At 40.4% G+C, this 19,957-nt stretch overlaps 2 protein-coding genes across 4 annotated transcripts in view; one reads left to right on the top strand and one right to left on the bottom strand.

The window, feature by feature from the left end:
* The window catches only part of znf281a (zinc finger protein 281a), a 113,730-nt gene that overhangs the window by 10,956 nt on the left and 82,817 nt on the right, over positions 1 to 19,957 (bottom strand). The window contains exons 1-2 of one of the 3 annotated variants that reach the window (XM_042393210.1): positions 4,972 to 6,985; positions 458 to 583 (exon numbers count right to left, since the gene is read on the bottom strand). The exons of the other annotated variants lie outside the window; for them this stretch is intronic. The gene's annotated coding sequence lies outside the window, so the exon portion shown is untranslated. Of the gene's footprint in view, positions 1 to 457; positions 584 to 4,971; positions 6,986 to 19,957 lie in introns of those variants that run through there. 3 annotated transcript variants of the gene reach the window in all.
* Positions 3,639 to 19,311, top strand: kcnj19a (potassium inwardly rectifying channel subfamily J member 19a). Its single transcript, XM_042393212.1, has 3 exons — positions 3,639 to 4,684; positions 14,326 to 14,542; positions 18,306 to 19,311. The coding sequence occupies exons 1-3, from the start codon at positions 4,019 to 4,021 to the stop codon at positions 18,968 to 18,970; spliced, it is 1,548 nt and encodes a 515-aa protein (XP_042249146.1). The 5' UTR covers positions 3,639 to 4,018; the 3' UTR covers positions 18,971 to 19,311.

Here is a 19,957-nt window from a genome sequence, read left to right as displayed (position 1 = left end):
GGTCAGAGACATTATGACTCCTGCACTTTGAGTCATGTCATCTGCCACTGACTCCACTTTGAGTCGAATAATCTGCCGTCATTGTGCAGCGGACAGAGAAGTCAGCATGTTTGTACTTGCACATTCTGCGTGTGCAGTATGTGGCTATGAAAGAGGATAAACTGATTGTTTTCATGTCTGGAATCTGCAGCAATTTCTGTATCATATGACACAAAGTGTTATTAATTCTACCTCCTCATTAATAATTCAGGTCTGTGCAGCGTGTCTTTGTTCCCTCTCCCTCCTCCCTTGAATCCATCCCAACCTCGCATGCAATAAATTTGGATGTGAATTTTTTTTCCTCATCATCTAATAAATGGAAGCCAAGAAAACTGTGAACAGCAGAGAGCCAAGGTTTTGGTGATTGCTTGTGTTGTGCTGATTTGGAAACCTCTCACTGGGAAAGCCTGATGCCTACACATAACAGATGGCGATCCTGGCCGTCTACACTCTAATCCTCAATTGTCAGGAGGATCACAGTCCAGTATATCAGTTCCCTCTATTGAGACAGAAGTCCCTCATCAGTTCTGTAGTGTGACTTGTGCTGTGGAGAGAAGAAAAATAACATTTGGGTGATTATATTCTGTGTATTGATATGTGATGTTTGGTGATTTGTGCTACAAATCAGAAACTCCTACAGCTACATCAAGCTGATAACTCGATGTAGCCTCCAGTACAGACTGGTACATTTCTTTTGTGGTTGTTGCTCTTAAGATTGAAGAGTCTGTCTGTGCACATTCTTTTACCTACAAAGTCAAGTCAATTTATTTAGAAAGTGCATTGAAAAACAGCAAATGTGTGCTTTACAGAGAGATGAGAATTACAATCAAATAATAAACATGGGCATAATTATGAGGATCAAAAGAAAATGAATAAAAATGTAGAATAAAATAAATACATATCAGCTTATTGGAACAGATCTAACAAGATATTTGGCGTATTTTGCTAAATTTAATTTTTAGTTCCACTTTTCTCTGAAGACATGTTGGTTTTAATCACAGTATGTAGCAGGAAAAAAAATGCTAAAATTCAAAATGCTAAAAGCTAATGTATGTGCAAAAGAACATTCCTTAAAAAAAAGGTTATTTACCCTGAAGTCAATGGAATTAATGTAACTTATTAAGTCTTATCTTATTATTATTATTATTATTGAGTCTTAATGATTTAATCACAAGTATCCATGAGTATGTGACATGTAGCTCTGGTCAGCTTTATGCCGTCGACTGCGTGATGATTAGGAACAATTTGACCAATTATTTAAACTTGTCTTTCTTCTCAGCAGCTCATTTTAATAGTCTGAACAGCAGCGCAATGCATCAGGAAACTGCTGTGCATCATTTCTGTTTTATTAATGGCAATATTGTCTTTTTTGGAAACCTATTTGAATAATTTGTTGTTGCTGAAATATGCTGTAGGTCTCCTTTTTGATTATGCATTTTTTTTAAATATTAAATAGCCACAAAATGCACAATGTGACAAGAACTCTCTTTCTGCATTCAATATCCTGTGATGCAGACATTATTTTCTGATTGATCTCAATGCAGCATTCATTTTACCCTTTAAAATAAACGTTAGATCAGTCTGACAGTTGCATTTCCATTTCTTTGTTTGATGTCCTCATGCTCTCTACTGTATCACCTGCAGCTGTGATGGTGAAACATCAGGCTTCTCTTTTGTTGTTCAAGGGACTGAGAACATTTGAGCTACTAGCTGGTGGTGTTTAGTGTCCGCAAGACATCGCTATTATATATTAGATCATGTGAAGTTTAAAAACACAGATGAAATCCACAAGTGGGTGATGTAAGAATGAAAGGTCCTGTGAGGCCGTAATACTGCAGACCAATTACAGGTGTTTTCAGTTATTAGAGCTAATTAGACGTCCTCTCAGGACCGTGAGGGCGAGTACGGACTGTCCTTGAATGGAATTTTGCACCTGTAAAGCGCCCAGCTTCAACCGGAGCGGAGGTTTAATCAGCCAGAATAATTGAAAACACTTGTGTGAGTGTGCAGAGTGTTAATCAGTGTTAATGAAATATGCATCTCAATTTAATATCTTTTAATATGCTGATTATATTGAAAGCCAGAAGGTCCAGGGTTATGATTATTTAAGTCACAAAAGGTGCTCTTGATTTATTCAGACAGACATTTTTAAGGGGATTCTAGTATTTTAAAAAGAGATAGTATTGTGGGATACTGATGTAAAACGTGCAGCTTCTCATGTAAGATTTATTTAAAGTTTGAGTTTGTAGACACACGAAGAAAAAGTGTTTCTGAATAAAAAGCAACTTCATTCACAGAAAACCTCAGATGCGTATCATTGAGACCGGACGACTGTTGAAGCCGCCTTGTTTAAGTCAGATTCCTCAAAAGCTCCAGTTTTCCGTTTGTTTTATTTGTTAAGTTTTAAATTGTGTGCAAAATTACAATTTATGCCTGTTGCGTTATTTGGCATGCTGCTTCCACAAAGCAACAACTAATCTTGAAAACCAAAATTAAAAATCAGTTAATTGCATAATTTATTGATATTCTATGATAGAGCGTCTTAAGAGCGCTCCATTAATAAACAAGGTAATGAACTGGTTTTGGATCTTGTTTTTTTTTTTTTAAGAGTGCAGGTCTCTCTTCTCATAGCAGAAATCCTCCTGGGTCTCAACACAAATTAAGGATCTGAACAAAAACCACTTGAGACGAGGGTCAGTTGATGAGATCGGCCGAGGGCTTGTTCATAAGACCTGTCTGATTGAAACCGTAATTAAGAATTTGTTAATAATAGGAGTGCTTCCTCATAATGCAGCCCTTTGTCTTCTGTCTGATTAAAACAAGGGTAAAAGAGAACCAAGGACAATACAACCCTTTTACAACTGTCCTTTGGGAGAACAGTAGTCCAGGAAATCCTCCACTGTAGTAGCTGCCCAATGTGTGAATCAATAAGAAGGCATTACAGGAAAGAGGAGAGGCACGGATTTAATGCCAGACTTAAATTGAACAATGTATCAGGACAGGGAGTGGTACAATTAAATTTATTTAAAACAAAGAGTTCCATAAAATGAGAGTTTCTGGAAATATTTAAAATTCAAATGAGTACTAGATGCCTTTTCTGTTATTGCTAATTTTACTTGACATTATACATCAGTGTAAGACTATAAACTCTGGCTGAGATTCACAGAGCAATACTGTAGCCTATCTGCAATTCAATTAGTTAATGTCCCCCCATGTTGCCCCTATTAGACCAATATTAGATCAAATATGCACATAGGTCGTCCATCCAGTAGATGGCACAGTCTAACTTGAAAGCACAAAGAACCTTCAACCTCATCTGTGTGAGGCTCCATGCTGTTAATCATAAAATGTAAAGGCAATTAAAGCACTGTGAGAAATGACTGAATGAATGAATCACCTAATTAATTAATATATCAATTAAGTTACACACTGATTTAATTGACCAAATGAACTGAATGTTGCTCACCTCTCTCTCTCTTTCTCTCTTTTTACACACAAACGCAGTCTTGTGTAACTCTCCCCTCCTCTCTCCCTGCCCCCTTCCCTCCCTCTCCTCGCATCTCTCCCCCTCACACACACACACACACTCACACTTCATCTTTTACAGCCCACCAGAAGCTGTGAATGGTAGACAGCTCCTCGTATTTCGTTCCGCTGGTGAGCATCACGCCAGTCAGTGTGATTGGAGACTGAGCAGAGCGCACAGCTCCAGTCAGCGATCTTCTGATGCTACTCTAAATTGACCCATAAATAACTGGAAGAGCATTGGATTTTTTTTTTTTAAAGAAGGGGATACTAGGTATGCTTTGAAAGCACTGACGTTCACGTATTTTTTTATCTCTAGGATTTACATCTGTGCGCGCTAAAGTGGCCATGGCGCATTTTACGCACTGCAGGTAACCAGTGTTTTGGTGGCTCAAACAAACAAAAACATGGATTAAACAGCAAGTCATTTTCCCTTTACTTTAGAGGAGCTCAAATGGCGGCACTTCGTAGAAAATTTGGCGAAGACTATCAAGTGGTTAACACAAATCGGGCAACTACTTTTTCTGCTCCGGTCAAGAAGAAACGGCAGCGCTTCGTGGAGAAGAACGGTCGCTGCAATGTGCAGCACGGCAACCTCGGCGGAGAGACCAGCAGGTATCTGTCTGACCTCTTCACCACTTTGGTCGACCTAAAGTGGCGATGGAACCTGCTCATCTTCATCCTAACTTATACGATCGCTTGGCTGGTCATGGCATCTATGTGGTGGATCATCGCTTACATCAGGGGAGACCTAAATCACGGCCACGACTCGTCCTATACCCCCTGTGTAGCCAATGTTTACAACTTCCCCTCAGCCTTTCTGTTTTTTATCGAGACTGAGGCCACGATCGGATACGGTTACCGGTACATTACAGAGAAGTGCCCAGAGGGCATCATCCTCTTCTTGTTCCAGTCACTGCTGGGCTCCATAGTGGACGCTTTTCTCATCGGCTGCATGTTCATAAAAATGTCTCAACCTAAGAAACGCGCAGAGACGCTCATGTTCAGTCAGGACGCGGTGATTTCTCAGCGAGACGGCAAACTGTGCCTCATGTTCCGTGTGGGCAACCTGCGGAACAGCCACATGGTGTCTGCTCAGATCAGGTGCAAACTCATAAAGGTAAGCTCACAAGTGCCAGATACTCTGCGTCTATGTGCTCTATAATTGATGAGAACAACTCCCTGAAAACTAAGTGAAACCCTGAAGTGTAGGAGCAGAGTTGAAGTTGAGCACATGATGAACATGAATTATTTTTCACCAATGAGCCCACAGGGAAAAGGAAAAGTTGCATATTGCATATCAAAGATTATAATTAAGCCTTTTTTTTCATTTACAGCCTATTTATAAGCAGGTCCCACCACACAATATATGCCTTGTTAAACAAAACAGGCTTAAGGTGGCATTACCATAATCCTTCAGCTGCAGGATGCTGAGGCTGAGTATCAGCCAGGTGCATCTCAAACCACTGAGATAAGAGAGTAAAGGGACTGCTGGTCTTTGTGGGGAGCATTGCAGTGTGGGTAGTCGACACCAGCATCAGCTCCTCTCCAGCTGGTCACATGTGGACGTGACAGAAATATTCCCATCCTGAGGAATAAAGTTACTTACAAAAATTCTGTGAATCAGTAGTGAGGGAGCTTCACACGCTACCCCAGATCAGTGGAGTCAGTAAAACAGCACTCCTGGGACTGAGTATTAAGATAAAAAAAAAAGGTATTTGTAGCCAGAAAAAGCATTATCTTCCTTTTTGTTCTTTAGCTTGTATTTTCTTATTTCTCTTCCCTGAGATATAAAATATGTTAGAAAGCATGACAGTGTTTGAATACAGCTTCAACAACACGCTGGAAACAGTGAAAGGACAAAAAAAAAAACTCCTCCTGACCAACTGTGTCATGTTTGTTATCCACTAATGAAGAACTCAGCTTTTGGGGAATATGGCTAATGAACCTCACACTCTGAAAACAAAGCAACAATGCAGAAAATCACACACAAAACAGCAGCAAGGTTGACTGGCTCCTCTTTTAATTATCATAATAGAGCTCCTTTCAGCCACATCCATGTTCAATGTGCAAAATGGGCCATAAAGAAGATAAACAGCATTAGTGAGGTGCTTGGAGCTTGTTTATGCCTGTGTTCTCCTCCGCACAGCCACATCGAGCACAGCGTTGGTCAGCTTAATGATGCATGCAGGCAGAGAGGGAGGCAGGGACGACCGAGCTATTCCACAGTTACAAGCATGGAGGAAGTGAACATCCCCATAGGCATAAAGTACAATCACACATGTCTACGTCGATTTCCCCCTCGTCTCTCCTGTGAGAGTGAGCTGTATGCTCTCAGCATCTCAATCAGACTGTGCAACACACCTTTGATGTCTTCTGATATAATTTAATCTGATATAATATAATGAATAGTCAGTTTTAAGTGTCTTAAAAGTGTCTTTTTAAAAAAAAATGATGGCATCCAGAACATAAATATGAGGATTTATGTTAGCTCAAAAAAAAAGAGCAGATGTAGCATCACAAAATAATCAAGGTTCACTGAATTTTTACAGTCAAGAGCCACACTCCTGTTTTACTTTTCCTTCTGGGCTGCAAGAAATACAATCAGTATAAATTCCAAGACCTCTCTGCCAAGCCCACATCATTTTTTTTACACTCCCTCTCTCTGTGGTGAAATACAATAAATACAGCATCCACTCTGTGCTCCTTAGTATTTTTTTTTATTATTATTTTTGCTCCAGGGCTTCGTGGTCTAACCTTGTTCTTTCGCTTCAAAGACTCTCTTCCTGAGACAGAATTTTTTGCAGAAGCTCTGCCAGAGTACAGAACAAAAAAAAAATGTAAAAAAAAAATAAGTGAGTCACTGTGCATGTATGTCAGTATTGTTTAAACTGAACATACCTTTAGCTATTATATGTCACATACTATGTTTAAAAAAAACCTTAAATAAAAAAAATTCAAGTAATCATATTTCAGACTGAATGCTTTCAGTGCAGTCCCTGTACAGAGATGTTGGTGGTGCTGTTGAACTGCAACCTTTCTCAAGTCATACCTCATCATATGAAATACTTAGACATTACTGGCAGAGGAATCTTTTCAACTTTTATAGAAACAGCGTGTGTGTGTGAGAGAGAGTTTGTGAAAAGGTTTTTGTAGTAACTTGTTCATCAAGCTGAGTAAATGAACATCTCTCTGACATCAAATCTAATCTGAATCTTTTATAAATCAAAACAGAGCTATTTCTGAGACATCACCTCATAATATGATTTTGAGTATTCTCTGAAACTTTTGATTGATGTTACATAAAACTCTGAGCTGATTTCAGTCACATATTGAGTCTGAATATGACATTTTGTAAACAATGGCATAGTGTAGTTGTGTGAACAATTATGCTTCAACCAAAGTGCTTGTTGAATGGTTGAAAAAGTCTAAATTTCCCTTCCTCCTATGCCTTTCCCATGTTATAAATGGGCGCGGGGGGGGGGGTCCAACAAGCTCAAAACTGTCAATCCTACATTTACAGCTTCTTCACACATGATTGGCTAAGCTGATGAGAAAGTAAGCAGGGTTTGAACCTTTCTTTCAAGCTCTTTTTTCATTCTTTATACAACTAATTCTGTCACTTTTTCTGTGTACAACACTATGAACGCCTTTCAAATAAAATGTGAGCTGCTATTCCCGTACTTAAACGATTATCGCGTCTCCACCCTCTCTATCATAGCAGGTTTTTTTCACCCTGCCCCTTCAAGTGTGGCCACAAGATACAACAATAAACACTTCTGCCATCCAACGAGATCAGACGACATGTCGTATGAAGTAGTTCTTTTCAAGCATACTCCCACCTTAATGAAACTCTACAGGGCACTCATCTTTGCAGTGGAGTGACCACTGAAGCTTTGCATGTATATCACAGCAAATAAGGTCAAGTGCAGTCAACTCTATAGAGTCCGTATCTGTAAAAGGATGGTCTTAACCCTGCTCTTATCAACTGAGCCTTCAGCAGCTATTAAGAAAGCATGCCGTCATGCTCCACCTGTTTTCATATAGAGCAAGGATTACACTAACCACCGCTCTGTTTCACCGAACTGCACAGTGTTGGAGATGTTGCCGACACAAACAAACTGGTCTCAGTGCGTTCCCCTGTAAGATAAAAGCACCAGTCTTTCACTATGACCACACCTAGATACAGAATGATGGTATTCCCTTCCTCTCTGAGGATGCCCAGGAAGCCAAAGAAGGTTTTTTTTTGCCTATACTAGCTGAGGCCACACCACTCAAAAAAGCCAGCATATTTTGTTGAAGACAGTGAAGACCGACTGTCTGCCGATACTAAGCTCTGCTCATGGGGTCAGTTGGTTTGCTTTGAAGGATCAGGAGACAGTTTGTGGTTTCACATGGAGTCTGCAGCAATAGAATAAAGAGGAGATTACCTCACAGCTGCAAAAAAAGAAGAATGTTATTGACTGGTTCTGTGTGGGAGGTGCCACCATGTAGTCATAGCCACTGTAGTACATGCTGCAAGGCTGGTTAAGGTATTACAGTCAGCGATAAAGTATCTAAAGAAGCTCAGAATAAATCCTTCTCATTCATGCATGTTTTACAACAGCGTCTCTCCCTTTCCTCAGATAAGAGTTTTACGCACACATAAAACCAGCTTCAAACCAGACTAAGAGGAACGAGCCTAAAAAATCACAGTTCTCACAACTGTGGTTAGAAACCCCGATCTGGCAAGGTGACAGTTTGATGGTTCCTGGATACCTGAAGCAGTATGCTCAGCATCGAGGCACATATAGCATGGCCGGTGTGAATCTGTGACAAAGCTACTACTGTTCAATACAGAACTGAGTCGTCAGATGAAGCTACAGCTCATTTTTTTTCCGAGCTAAGTTGAAGTGTCAAGTGCTGAGTAAAAGAGGAAATGGAAACACTTGTTGGCGCTGCTGTGTTTGGACAGCATGTCGGTGTACCAGAGCTCCGCCGAACTGTCGCGGATGATTACTGGATGACAGCAGACAGCAGGAAGACGGGGAGAGACAGACCAATGGGAACTGTCATACGGAGTCCCACCATAAAGCAGTTGAAATGCAGCTTTGCACGGCATCCATGACAGCCTCACAGGGCATCCTGGTGGAACATCCCAGCTGAAAATATAACTCCGGTATTACTGCGGGGTTTGTGGGAGGAGGAGAGAAAGCGAAAGGGATTGATTGGAAGTGATGGAAAAGTGGTGAGCGAGCTGGAGAGCAGCTTGCAGTAAGAGAGGGGAGAAATAAAAAGAATTACTAACAGATTTTTTTCTTAATGTTTTCATTGTATGAGTGGTGCTTTCTATTTCAGAGGTATACAAGCGAGAGAAATCCTTTCGGCTGAATATCTCCTCAGAGGATTGCAGGATGGGCTACATACACTAGTCAATAGAACAAGAATGGATTTCCATTTCTTTTCTAATAAGAATAGAGATGCAATTATACCATCAAGTTGCGGAGAGCCTTGAAGCTCTGGAGTCATTGATTAGCAAGCCCCTGAGCCAGAAAACCTTAAGACTCATTGTAAATTGTTTTTTTTTTCCACTGTAAGATGGTGCATGCTAACAAATACATAACAATACATGTAGGTATTTATTATTATTATTATTTACCTTGGTTTCCTCGCTAAGTTTGCTTTCCAAGGCATTCAAAAGAAGGCATGTGAGGTGAAATGTGTATATTTGTTGTGTTTTTGCCAGGAAACACAGAAGGTAAAATGTAATATTAGTGTTACAGCTTCAGGATCCTTGCACACAGACTGACAGTAATAATGTATGAGCCTAGTTACAGTATTTTCCACATCTAAGTAAAAAAATCAGAGGCAGCACAGTCACGACAAAACACATTTTTGGCCAAGAACATTGTGACACTATTTCTGCCCACTCCTGCCAAAGTCACCAAGTGTCACATTGAGATTTAAAACTGTTTGCAAGCAGAAGACGAAACAGCATACATACATAGTAAATTTCAGACCCTATTACTTCAAAACATGCCTATTTTTGTGGACTAGAGCTCTGTAATCAACTAATCAGTGTGATCTCACATGCCTCCTGATTACCTGGCTGACAATCCAGATAAATCTTGCAGTTTTCACTTTCCAGACAGTGTGGCTACCCAATATTTTTAGATCATTGAGAAAAGACTCAAGTAACCCTGTGGATTGCTTTCATATCGAATGATTCTATAGTGCACGACTTGTGTCCAATGCCAACGTTCAGTGCTAATCCAGGAAGTACTGTGCCATTTATACACCAAGGCAGGTGGAAAAAAAAAGATTGTGGAGGTCAGGTTGGTGGAAGAGATTTTAGTTTGTCTGACTTTTATGCCAGAAAACAGAGTTTGCATCCCATCACGGCCAAAAAAGTATTTTTTTTAAATGATTGATCTTAAATACATGTTTTATTTGCCTAATCCCTACCATGCAGTAGTTGCCATGCACAGATATTGCAGAAATACATGTAAATGAATACAGAGCTGCAATGATTGGTCAATTAATCGATCAATCAAACATCAGACAGTTAATTGGCAAATATTCTGATAATCAAATATTCATTTTAGTCATTTTTTAAGCAAAAATATCAGAAATGTGCTGGTTTAAACTTCTCAAATATGAAGATTTAATGCTTTTCATTGTCATACATGACAGTAAACTGAATATCTTTGGGTTTGGGGCTGTTTGTCAGGCATTTTTTACTATTTACCGAAACAATTAAGCAATTAATCAAGAAAATAATCTGCAGATTAATTGATAATGAAAATGATCGTTAGTTGCAGCTCTAAATGAATATAAAATTGTTGGCATCGAATGTTCAGAAATGTTATTATTGAACGTAATTCAGAGTTTTGCAGAATTGTCCGACATCAATGTGAAGTCTGGGCGAAGCTGGTTTTATCTAAACTTTTGCTGGAACAATTGGTGTCATCCTTGTCAGATTAGTGAGTTCTAACGCAGTGAGTTGGACATGTGAGCAATAATTGGTCACTCCAGATTTGGATGGGCCAGGATGCAGATGTTTTCCCTGCAGCAGGAAACTTGATTATGTGCGTGAGAAGCTGTACCCTTAATGCACAAATGAACTTGAACTAAAAAGAAAAAAAACCAGCTCACAGAGAGTTTTGATGTATTCGCCCATGTCCTCCTTTATGTTTAAGAATAAAAATACCCAGTTCAAAGAAAAAGTAACTTATACTACGTTCACACTAAGCTGAGTGAGTCTAATGATGCATCTTTTTCTTACCATTTTGGCCTTCTGCCCACACTAGTTTTTCAGCGATGCACTCAAGAACTCTGAAGACGCCTCCCTCGAAAAACGATGATGTGAGCCTGCTCAGACACCATCGAGGGGCTGTGTGGCAGTACAATTACAGTTCCACACATTCTGTCGCTTCTAACCCTCTCTGCGATCACTCATCTTAGACGTCAGCATTCCCAATCGCGCAGCACAGGTGTTGTCATTAAGCTGCATTTAGTTTTATTGTGTCATAAAATGGTAGTTTGATTGTTCTCTCGGTGCGGCAACAAATTCACCCACCGTTTGCCTGGTGGGTGAATTGTCTGACAAAGGAAATATTTGTTAATGAGAACAACAAAATTGTAAGTTGGGCTGTATTATGAAGGAGAGAGGAGTCTTGTTTGCATCTTATTTGCGTCAGGTTGTGTCTTTCCCTCTTCTTGCTAGTAATCTGATGCACTTTTGTTGTTTCCCACCAAGAGGGGAAAGAAGAGATGTAGCCATTTTCACATTTCTTGCATGTTTCAGTGCAGACAGAAATCTTATTAAAACTACACTAACACTCTTGATTTGATTTGACCAATTCATCTCACTCATGTCAGCTGGATTTGCTGACACTTACTTGTTTGTTGAAATTTTAGACCGGCTCAATCTTTCTAAATATAGAGTAGGCAGACGGTATCTGGTAGTGTGAAAGCCTGCTTGATTCGGCCGGCTTGTCAGGTGACTTGCGATATCTTCCTCTCCCACTCTCAGGCTACTGATTGATGAAGGCCCAGCATGGCATGGAGTGGAATTGAGTAGGAAGATCAGGCCACTTTAAGTCTAATCAATTTTATTTATCACCTGTCTTCATCCATGAGAATCATTCACGACACTGAAACTCTCCTTTTGTGAGCGTGAGACAAAACCACGTTGCCTTTCTAATGATAATGAACAGCTGGCAGGTTGACTAGGTTGGTGAGTTGTCAGATGTAATGGGTAGAATTTTGAACAGAAATGTTTTTGTGTTCTCATCTGGCGCTTTTGCTGTACCATCTCCCCAAAAGCACTGAATAAAATGAATTTTAAAAAGTCCTTGTCTTGATGCAGCAGAGCTTGGGGAGAAAATCTGTTTATTTGTTAGAACAGAGTGTCAGATTTACAGAAAAGACAGTAGACAAGCTCAGCTATCTCTGAATCTTTGTGCAGGAAGAAGCGTAGGAGAGTGCTAACAGGGGCTGTGTAAGGAGCTTTGCCTGTCAATGTTTGCATACAGTCATCCATCTTTTTAATCTTAAGCGACAAAGACAGAAAGTGAAAAGTAGAATTTCCCTAAGCTAGCATGAGATAACCCACATAGAGGAACGATGCCAAACAGTGTTCAGCGGCCTGTAAGCACCTGACAAGTGAACAATGCCCCCCTGACATGAAAGTCATCCCCCCCCCCCCCCCCAACGTAAATCCAGAAGAGCATCTCATTGATATTCACAGGAGATAGAAATAGAACGCAATGTTTTCTGGCAATGCAAAGCTTGTTTACTCACACTTCATTCACACTTTGCGTCTCGGAAAGATAAACCATAGGGCAATGTCACTGGGAGGTCAGGATCAAATTGGGCTCCGGGTGGTATGTAGCTGCAGTACAGGAGTGAACTGGGTGGGTGAGTGAGATAGAAAGCAGCACCAGAGATGTAGTAAACCCACTGAAAGCTAATGAATTTATTAATGAAAACATAAGTCCTTTTGTATCTTTGATTCCCCCAAAAATATCTGACATAAAAACATTTGAAACAATTGTTTGCTGAAATTAGAGCATAAATTCTGACATTAGTTCAAAACAGTTCTCAAATTGTTTTAATCTTATTATAGTCAATGTTCTGCTCACGTTTGTGTGTTTTCTTCCTTTACTTTCCACTGAAACGACTGTTGTCCAGTAGCTTAGCAACTCTAACCAACACGACCAGTTTTTCAATCATTCTCCACATGTTGAGTTTAATTATTTCATTAGTTTGGAGGGTGGTTTCTTTCTTTAGCTTTTCCAAAAATCAAAAACACAAGAGCAAAAGGGTAAAGACTGCATTTAACAGATTCAATTGTTTGTCTACTTTAATGTAAAATGCAACTGTTAGCATGACCACCTACTGAAGTAACAGAGCATCGCTGTACTTACTAAAAGGCCAGGGAGCTGCACTCACTACATTAGTTTGATAGAGTTAAAGTTAGCATAATTAGCTAGCTAGAGCTACTAAAATCTGCAATTGACAGTCGTCAGATAGAAATGAGAAGTCTTCTTTTTGAGGTCAAGAACCTTGACTTGTTTTAGATTTTTGATGATAATGCTGCCACCGTTATCACTGTAAACAGACGTAGCAACAGTAACCAAGGGGGGGGCGGGGCTTAGAGAGAAGAGTCAATTGCTGGGTGATACCAAATATATATCCACATGACAATGACTCAGTAATAAAGGCTGAAGGAGGATAATGCCTTTGTTGGAATGATGTGTGTGTGAATATTTTAGGATTTACAACAAGAACAAAAGATACAGAAATGGCAGAGAGGGTTACAGAGATGGTGGTGGGACTGCGTGTGTGTCTGTGTGGGAGATCATTATCATTATTACAAGCTGTGTGGTGGTGGAATAGTGTGGGTGAGTGGGTGGCCGGTGGCTGACACATCTCAATTATTAGTCGGAGGTGAAACTATGTAGAAAAAGAGTATAAAATGTTTTTTGCTAGTAAATTCTTTATGGGAAAATCAACTTAACACAGTTTGTTTTGTATTGTTGACTTAAAAGGTGTTTTTGTGATGCAATTTATAATATTTATTAAGTATTACCACACAGGAAAAAGATAATCATGACCTCTGAGGGTCAGATTTTTTAAGCATAAACGACACAGAAATAATATTATATGTCAAAACATACTGTAACTAATGAAACACATGAGCTTGTTTTTAGCAGGGCTGACCATCCTTTCAAGCTTTTTTTTTAATATATAAAAGCTTTTTTTTAAAAACAAAACAAACAAAAAAACCCCCAGACATCTACTTTCTAAAAGCAGGATGTAAGCAAATGGCTTCACATTTAAGGGAAAAACAGACTGCTACGTGAGGAGAGCAAAACAGGAAGAGAAAAGGGGAACAGATTGATTAGACAGTATAAGACAGGAAAGGAGAAAATACATCCAAGACCTTGGTGCTGTGCTCCAACATCATCTGGACAATTAAATGCTTCCGCACCAGTTAACGCTCTGTGGGCAAGTCCTGTCCAAACACTACTGTCTCAAATGTCAAGTTTACATACTATAACTTCTTCTAGAAATCAATGTGAAGTGCCAAGTCTGTGTCCACGGCAAACGTCACTTTTTTTTTTAGGAGGGTGATATAGTGGACGTTTTTTAGAGAATTATGCTGAAGAACAAGAATCTTTGTTACTCTGTTCTACCATGTCATGCAAATTTATTTCACTGTTTCCCCCTCTGTCTTTCTCTACTTCTGTCCCTGTCTCTCTTTTCGGCTTTCAGTCTCGCCAGACACCTGAGGGCGAGTTCTTGCCTCTGGACCAGTGTGAATTGGATGTCGGTTTTGGGACGGGTGCAGACCAGCTCTTCCTAGTTTCCCCTCTTACCATCTGCCATGAAATCAATCCCAAGAGCCCCTTTTTCGACCTATCCCAGCGCTCGCTCATGAATGAACAGTTTGAGATTGTTGTTATCCTCGAGGGCATCGTGGAGACCACTGGTGAGGAATCCTGCTTGAATTAAACTTCTTTCAGCTCTTTTCTTTTAATGCTTTTTGTGTCCCTTCCATCTCATTCTCATCGCTCCTTTTCTTCACTCCTCTCCCACACAATTTAAATGTAAATTGATATATTAATATCAGCCTCATAATCTAGACTCTAGTGAAATCTCATTTCCATGCCTTCCACGTTTTTGCATATTTGAAGAAGGCAGGACCTGAAAAAAGTAAGAATGAGAACAACACATGAGAATGACACACTGATTGAATTATGAGGGATATTTTATTACTGCAGAATCGGTTTATGCCCACTCTATGCATAATAAAAGCCTGTGGTCATAGATGCGTGTGTCACTTTGATGAATGAGCCAAGGTTTTAGTAGAAGTTCCACTCCATTTTTCAGATGACAGCTGAGAGCAGAGGTAATTCTGAGCCTGTGAGACACTGGTATACAGCCGTTGCTGTAAACTACAGGCAGCCATGCTGGACTAGTCTCAGCAACAACATTACTCTCTCTCTTTTATATATATTTAACAGAATGATTCTTCCCTAAAGTACAACACAAATAAATCCATCTCACTCTTTTCTTTGCAGCTCTGCTTCTATCCATCCCCTATAACCCTCACTTTGCTACTGCTATAGGAGAAACCACAGAGCTGAATAGGCTTAGAGCAGGAGGAGGGATCAGCAGAGAAGCGTAGAGGCAGGCAGGCAACATGGTCTGTGCTCTGTTGATAATACCATTAAATCAGGGAGCAGCCACAAGTTTACTGTCGCAGTGCTGTGGCACTTATAGCTGAAGAGTAGAAGAGGGAAGCCCTGTCATTGTCACCTTCAGTTGATCCTGATATCCCATCATCCTCACGCTAACACATATCCCATTAATCCAAACACATTAAGAGTTATCCCCTCACATCTAGCCGGTCCTGACAGCTGCTCAGCTTGTTGATTGTCTCTCCAACTCATTTCAATTGTCTTTCAACCAGACTTGACACATTACCATGCAGTTGCTCGAATACATGTCAGTTTTAGTTCATGTCTTACTGGCAGTATTGATTCTGTTTTCACACATCAGAACAAAAGCAGAAAGAGTGGGTCTGAGGCGTGTTTCTCCACAAAACTGAATGTTTTTCTGTCAAGTTTGAGAAAGTATGTTACCCTGAGCAGGTGTAAGCAGCTATAGAGAATGGATGTATAGATGGAGAGTGAAGTCTCTATAGAATAAATAACCTTCACAGTTGCAGTGTTTATAGTTTTACACTCAATGTGACGAAACCAGGCTAAACATAATCTCTTTATTGTCTTTTAAGGATAAGGCTGGCAATATTACGATTCTGGTCAGCAAATCCAATTAAAGCACCATACATTTGTCCCAGCACTTCTCCCAACCTGGGAACATTTTCTGTAGTCATCTTTTGTCACCGTGTCCAGAGCCTCATGCGATTCTTCCTGGATTTCTTCCACACTGGCGAATCTCCTCCCTTTCAGTCACAATTTTAGTTTAACAAAGCTGTAGGCATACACTACTTAGTGCCAAATCCAATAACGACACCCGACTCCTATGCTATCGATGGCATCCAGGAATTTTTGGGTTCCCCCTGGTATATCTTATTCCTCTGTGTTATTGAGCACAAACTCTGTCAAAAACCTATGAAAACACATCAATGAGCCACACTGTTGCACTGGGTGAAATGTTCCTTCATTACCATGATCATGGGCACTGTAGTTTAGTTTGACTCTGTCTTGCTGCCATAAATACTCAGATTAGACTAATCCTAAACTGAAAATAGTTCCTAACAAATGCACTATTGACTCCTGTTTGAGTAACATTTGCTGAAAACTACAGAACTACCCAACTAGCCTCTTAGGCATTAGTATTTGGGTCCTTTTCATGGGATTTTAAAAAAGCACCAGCCTTATCCTTGAAGTGTAGTACAATGTTTCATCCTAAAACAGAACAGAAAGTGTAGATTGATTGTACTTATTACAAACATCTGAAGAATAAATCTCATAAAAGAAGGAAACTTATTTCCCCTGTTAAGCCATTTATCATCTCCATCTATAGCTTACACTTTTACTAATATGCAGATGACACACACCTCTCTTTTACATGTGTGTTACATTTCTCTGTTGTCATAATTCATATTCTTGCAAATGAACATTGGCCAGATTCAAATGAAAACTCGCAGAAAAGCCGAAGCATCATAATGCACCACATAAACAGTGCCAGTGAAGGCTACTGCCAGGAAATTTACATAAAGTCTTCTTCAGGGACGCCCTGCTCGCTGTCTGCCAAGTGTTTGCATAGTTGTGCTAAGGGCTTTTATTTTTATGCAAGATACACTAAACATTAACCAGCTGGTTGAATACCCATATGATGCCTGAATGATGAAACAAAACCAGCATGCCTGTCAGGCCAGAAGTGTCCACTGCACCAGTATTACTGCTGTCTTATGTATCTACAGTCAGCAGAAATACAGTCATTGTCCTGATAAGAAAAGACTATAATACTGGAAAATTGTCCCAAACTCACCCTCGTGATTCAAGCCAAGCCTTTGGGGCTAATTAAGAATAAAAATGACCTATGTATAGATGCAGGACTGTTGAAGGTTGTCTGTGGATGAAGATGAGTAGTGAGCCTGGAATAGCATCAGGCTATGACATAACACTGCACATATCATCGCTCAGAGGGACGGGATCAGACTCCTACTCTACAGCTAACTGTAGTGTTTAACAGAAAAACTCAGGTTGTAGCAGAGCCATTGGATCAGAAAAAATATGGACTAAGTGCTTATTGATCGCAAAGGGCCCACAACAAACATCAAAATGTCAAGGAAATTATTTTACAAGAACTGAGGTCAAATAGAAAAAGTGGGTTCAGGATGCTTGCGAGCATTTACAATGCTGTATACAGCAGACACACAGTCACAAGCATTACTAGAAAATCTTTACTCTGCTTCTCAAGATGTCATCTTAAATTTATGGACAAATATGCACACTAATAAATAACTGCCAAAAGAGCATGACATAATTGTACCAATAGATAATTACCTTTCAGACGAGAGCAGATTCATGCCAGTATAATTCACAATCAATACCACAAGCTACAATATGACATGTAAAGACAGGACCCGTGGCTCTTGCCATTGATGTATTGGTGTGGGAATGGTGGTGGGTGACTGCTAATTATGCTGATCAGATTTAAACTGGCAATTATCACAACACAACACAAGACAACACTGATACCAAGCGTCACTCACCTTTCACCCATATTAACAGCACAAAATATGGAAAGTGCTCACTCTTGCACGGACACAGAAACAGCTCTGCTTTAACTTCAGGTAGGAATATTTACAGACAGACAAAAGACACAAGCAGAGATGTCTGTTTCTTCATCACATATCATCTTCCTAGTTATTTCTTTACAGTACATAAAGGCAAGATGCTCAGAATATGGAGAGACATATAGTACAAACAATAGTCAGTAGTAATAGCTGTGTGGCTGCTTTCATGAGCCATTTAGGAAATGGCAAGAAACCTTTCCTGTGGATTTACTGTTGAAACAATATTTAAATATTCAGTATGTGACTATGGCACAGAATGGTAGATTGCACAGGGAGGATTATGAGCAGCGGAAAAAGAGATAAAGGGAGTGAATTGTGCCCTTTTGAATTCCCCCTCATCTGCCAGTAATTGTTTTCTTGCAGCTAACCCCCATTTAATGACAGTTATTAAAGTTATTACTTCCCTGTCACTCCCTCGTAGGTATGACATGCCAGGCACGGACGTCATACACTGAGGATGAGGTTTTATGGGGCCATCGCTTCCTGCCGGTGATGTCTCTGGAGGAGGGCTTTTTCAGGGTAGACTACTCTCAGTTCCACAGCACGTTTGAGGTACCAACACCACCATACAGCGTCAAAGAGCACGAAGAGAAGAACTCACTGCCCTCACCTCTATCCACTCCCACCCCTGCACTGACTGAGAGCCATGGCGCCCGGCGTGATCGGGTGTTTTCCGTGGATTGCATCAACACTTCAGATGAAAGGGGCCGTCATGGAGGCGCTGGGGGTCGACTGCCAAGCAAGCTGCAGAGGATGAGTTCTTCTGGGAAGGAGGACCTGCAGAGGAAGGTGCTTCTGCTGAGCTCCCAGCACTCTGAGAAGGCCTGCAGCACAGGAGACCTGCCCCTGAAGCTCCAGCGCCTTAGCTCCTCGCCTGGACCTGAGGCGGAGAATCGGCTGCAACTCAAGTCCCTCAAGGTGGGCTTCGAACCCATGACCCAGTCTACGGGAGACCTGTACCAGCACAGCCTACACCCTACGCTGTCCCCTGCTCCAGTGCCAATGCCCAGCCCACTGCTCTCAGCTGGTGGGAGGCTGGAGGACAACCTGCCGGCGAAGCTACGGAAGATGAACGCTGACCGCTGAAACCCAGAAAGGCCACGACCACAACAACAGACTCCCACAGACCTCCAATGACTGATGGACAGGAGGAGACATGCATGGAAACAGATTCAGAGATGTACTTTACCTTGGGAGGCTTTGATAAGGAAAAACTAATGGTTTGCTGACAATTTATTGATTAGTTTTTGTTTTTTTTCTTGAAACACAACCTTTACTGGAATTACTGTGGTTTTTGTGTTTCATAGCAAAGACATTCATGCAGGCTTTGTTACACACAAAACAACAAAAAAAACACAAACTTCATGCTTAATGCGAACTTGATCATTCTGCAAGTTGTGCATGTATACACTAAATCCATTGTTTAATGTATGCACCACTACACTTAATAGTCAATATAAGTTTTATCTAAATATAAATTATATTGAGCTGATAATAAATGCTGTTTAATCTTTCTCTTTTTTGTGTTTTTATTGCTTGTCACACCAAAAACTTATGTTTGGTTGTTTAGTTTATGAACTCATTATTGTTTGTGTTATTGTTTGTGCAACAGTTTTACTAGATGTCAATAACTAATCCAACAGTGCAATGCAGTTTCAATAGTCTGTTGTTAATGTCCTAATTTTGTCCCCTTGGCAAGCGACACTTTATGCAGCAACAATCCCATAATTCCTCAGTGAATAAAGTGCGTGTAAGAGAGAGTGCGAGAGGATAATGAGCCACGCTGCTGCCGAGAGAGAGAAATATGAAGGGTGTTCATTGGAGAATGGAAGCTGATTATAGTCAGCCGAACGTTCCAGACAGAGGGGTAATGTGGTCACTGAGGCATCATGTCTAAACACAGGATTATGTGGTCTTCTCTCCAATGTATGTCCAAGCAGACAGTCACAATCTTGGTTTAGTAGTAATTTTATTTTCCAGGAATGAAGAGATACTATTTTGTCAGCTGTTTCACAAACAGCCAGAGAAATTGGGAGATTTACAGATAAGGACAATCTCCTTTTCCTGAAACAA

The sequence above is a fragment of the Thunnus maccoyii genome, chromosome 18 (assembly GCF_910596095.1).
Source record: "Thunnus maccoyii chromosome 18, fThuMac1.1, whole genome shotgun sequence".
NCBI lineage: Eukaryota > Metazoa > Chordata > Actinopteri > Scombriformes > Scombridae > Thunnus > Thunnus maccoyii.
Note: the sequence above shows the minus strand (reverse complement) of the source record. Positions and strands in the feature narration are given on the sequence as shown.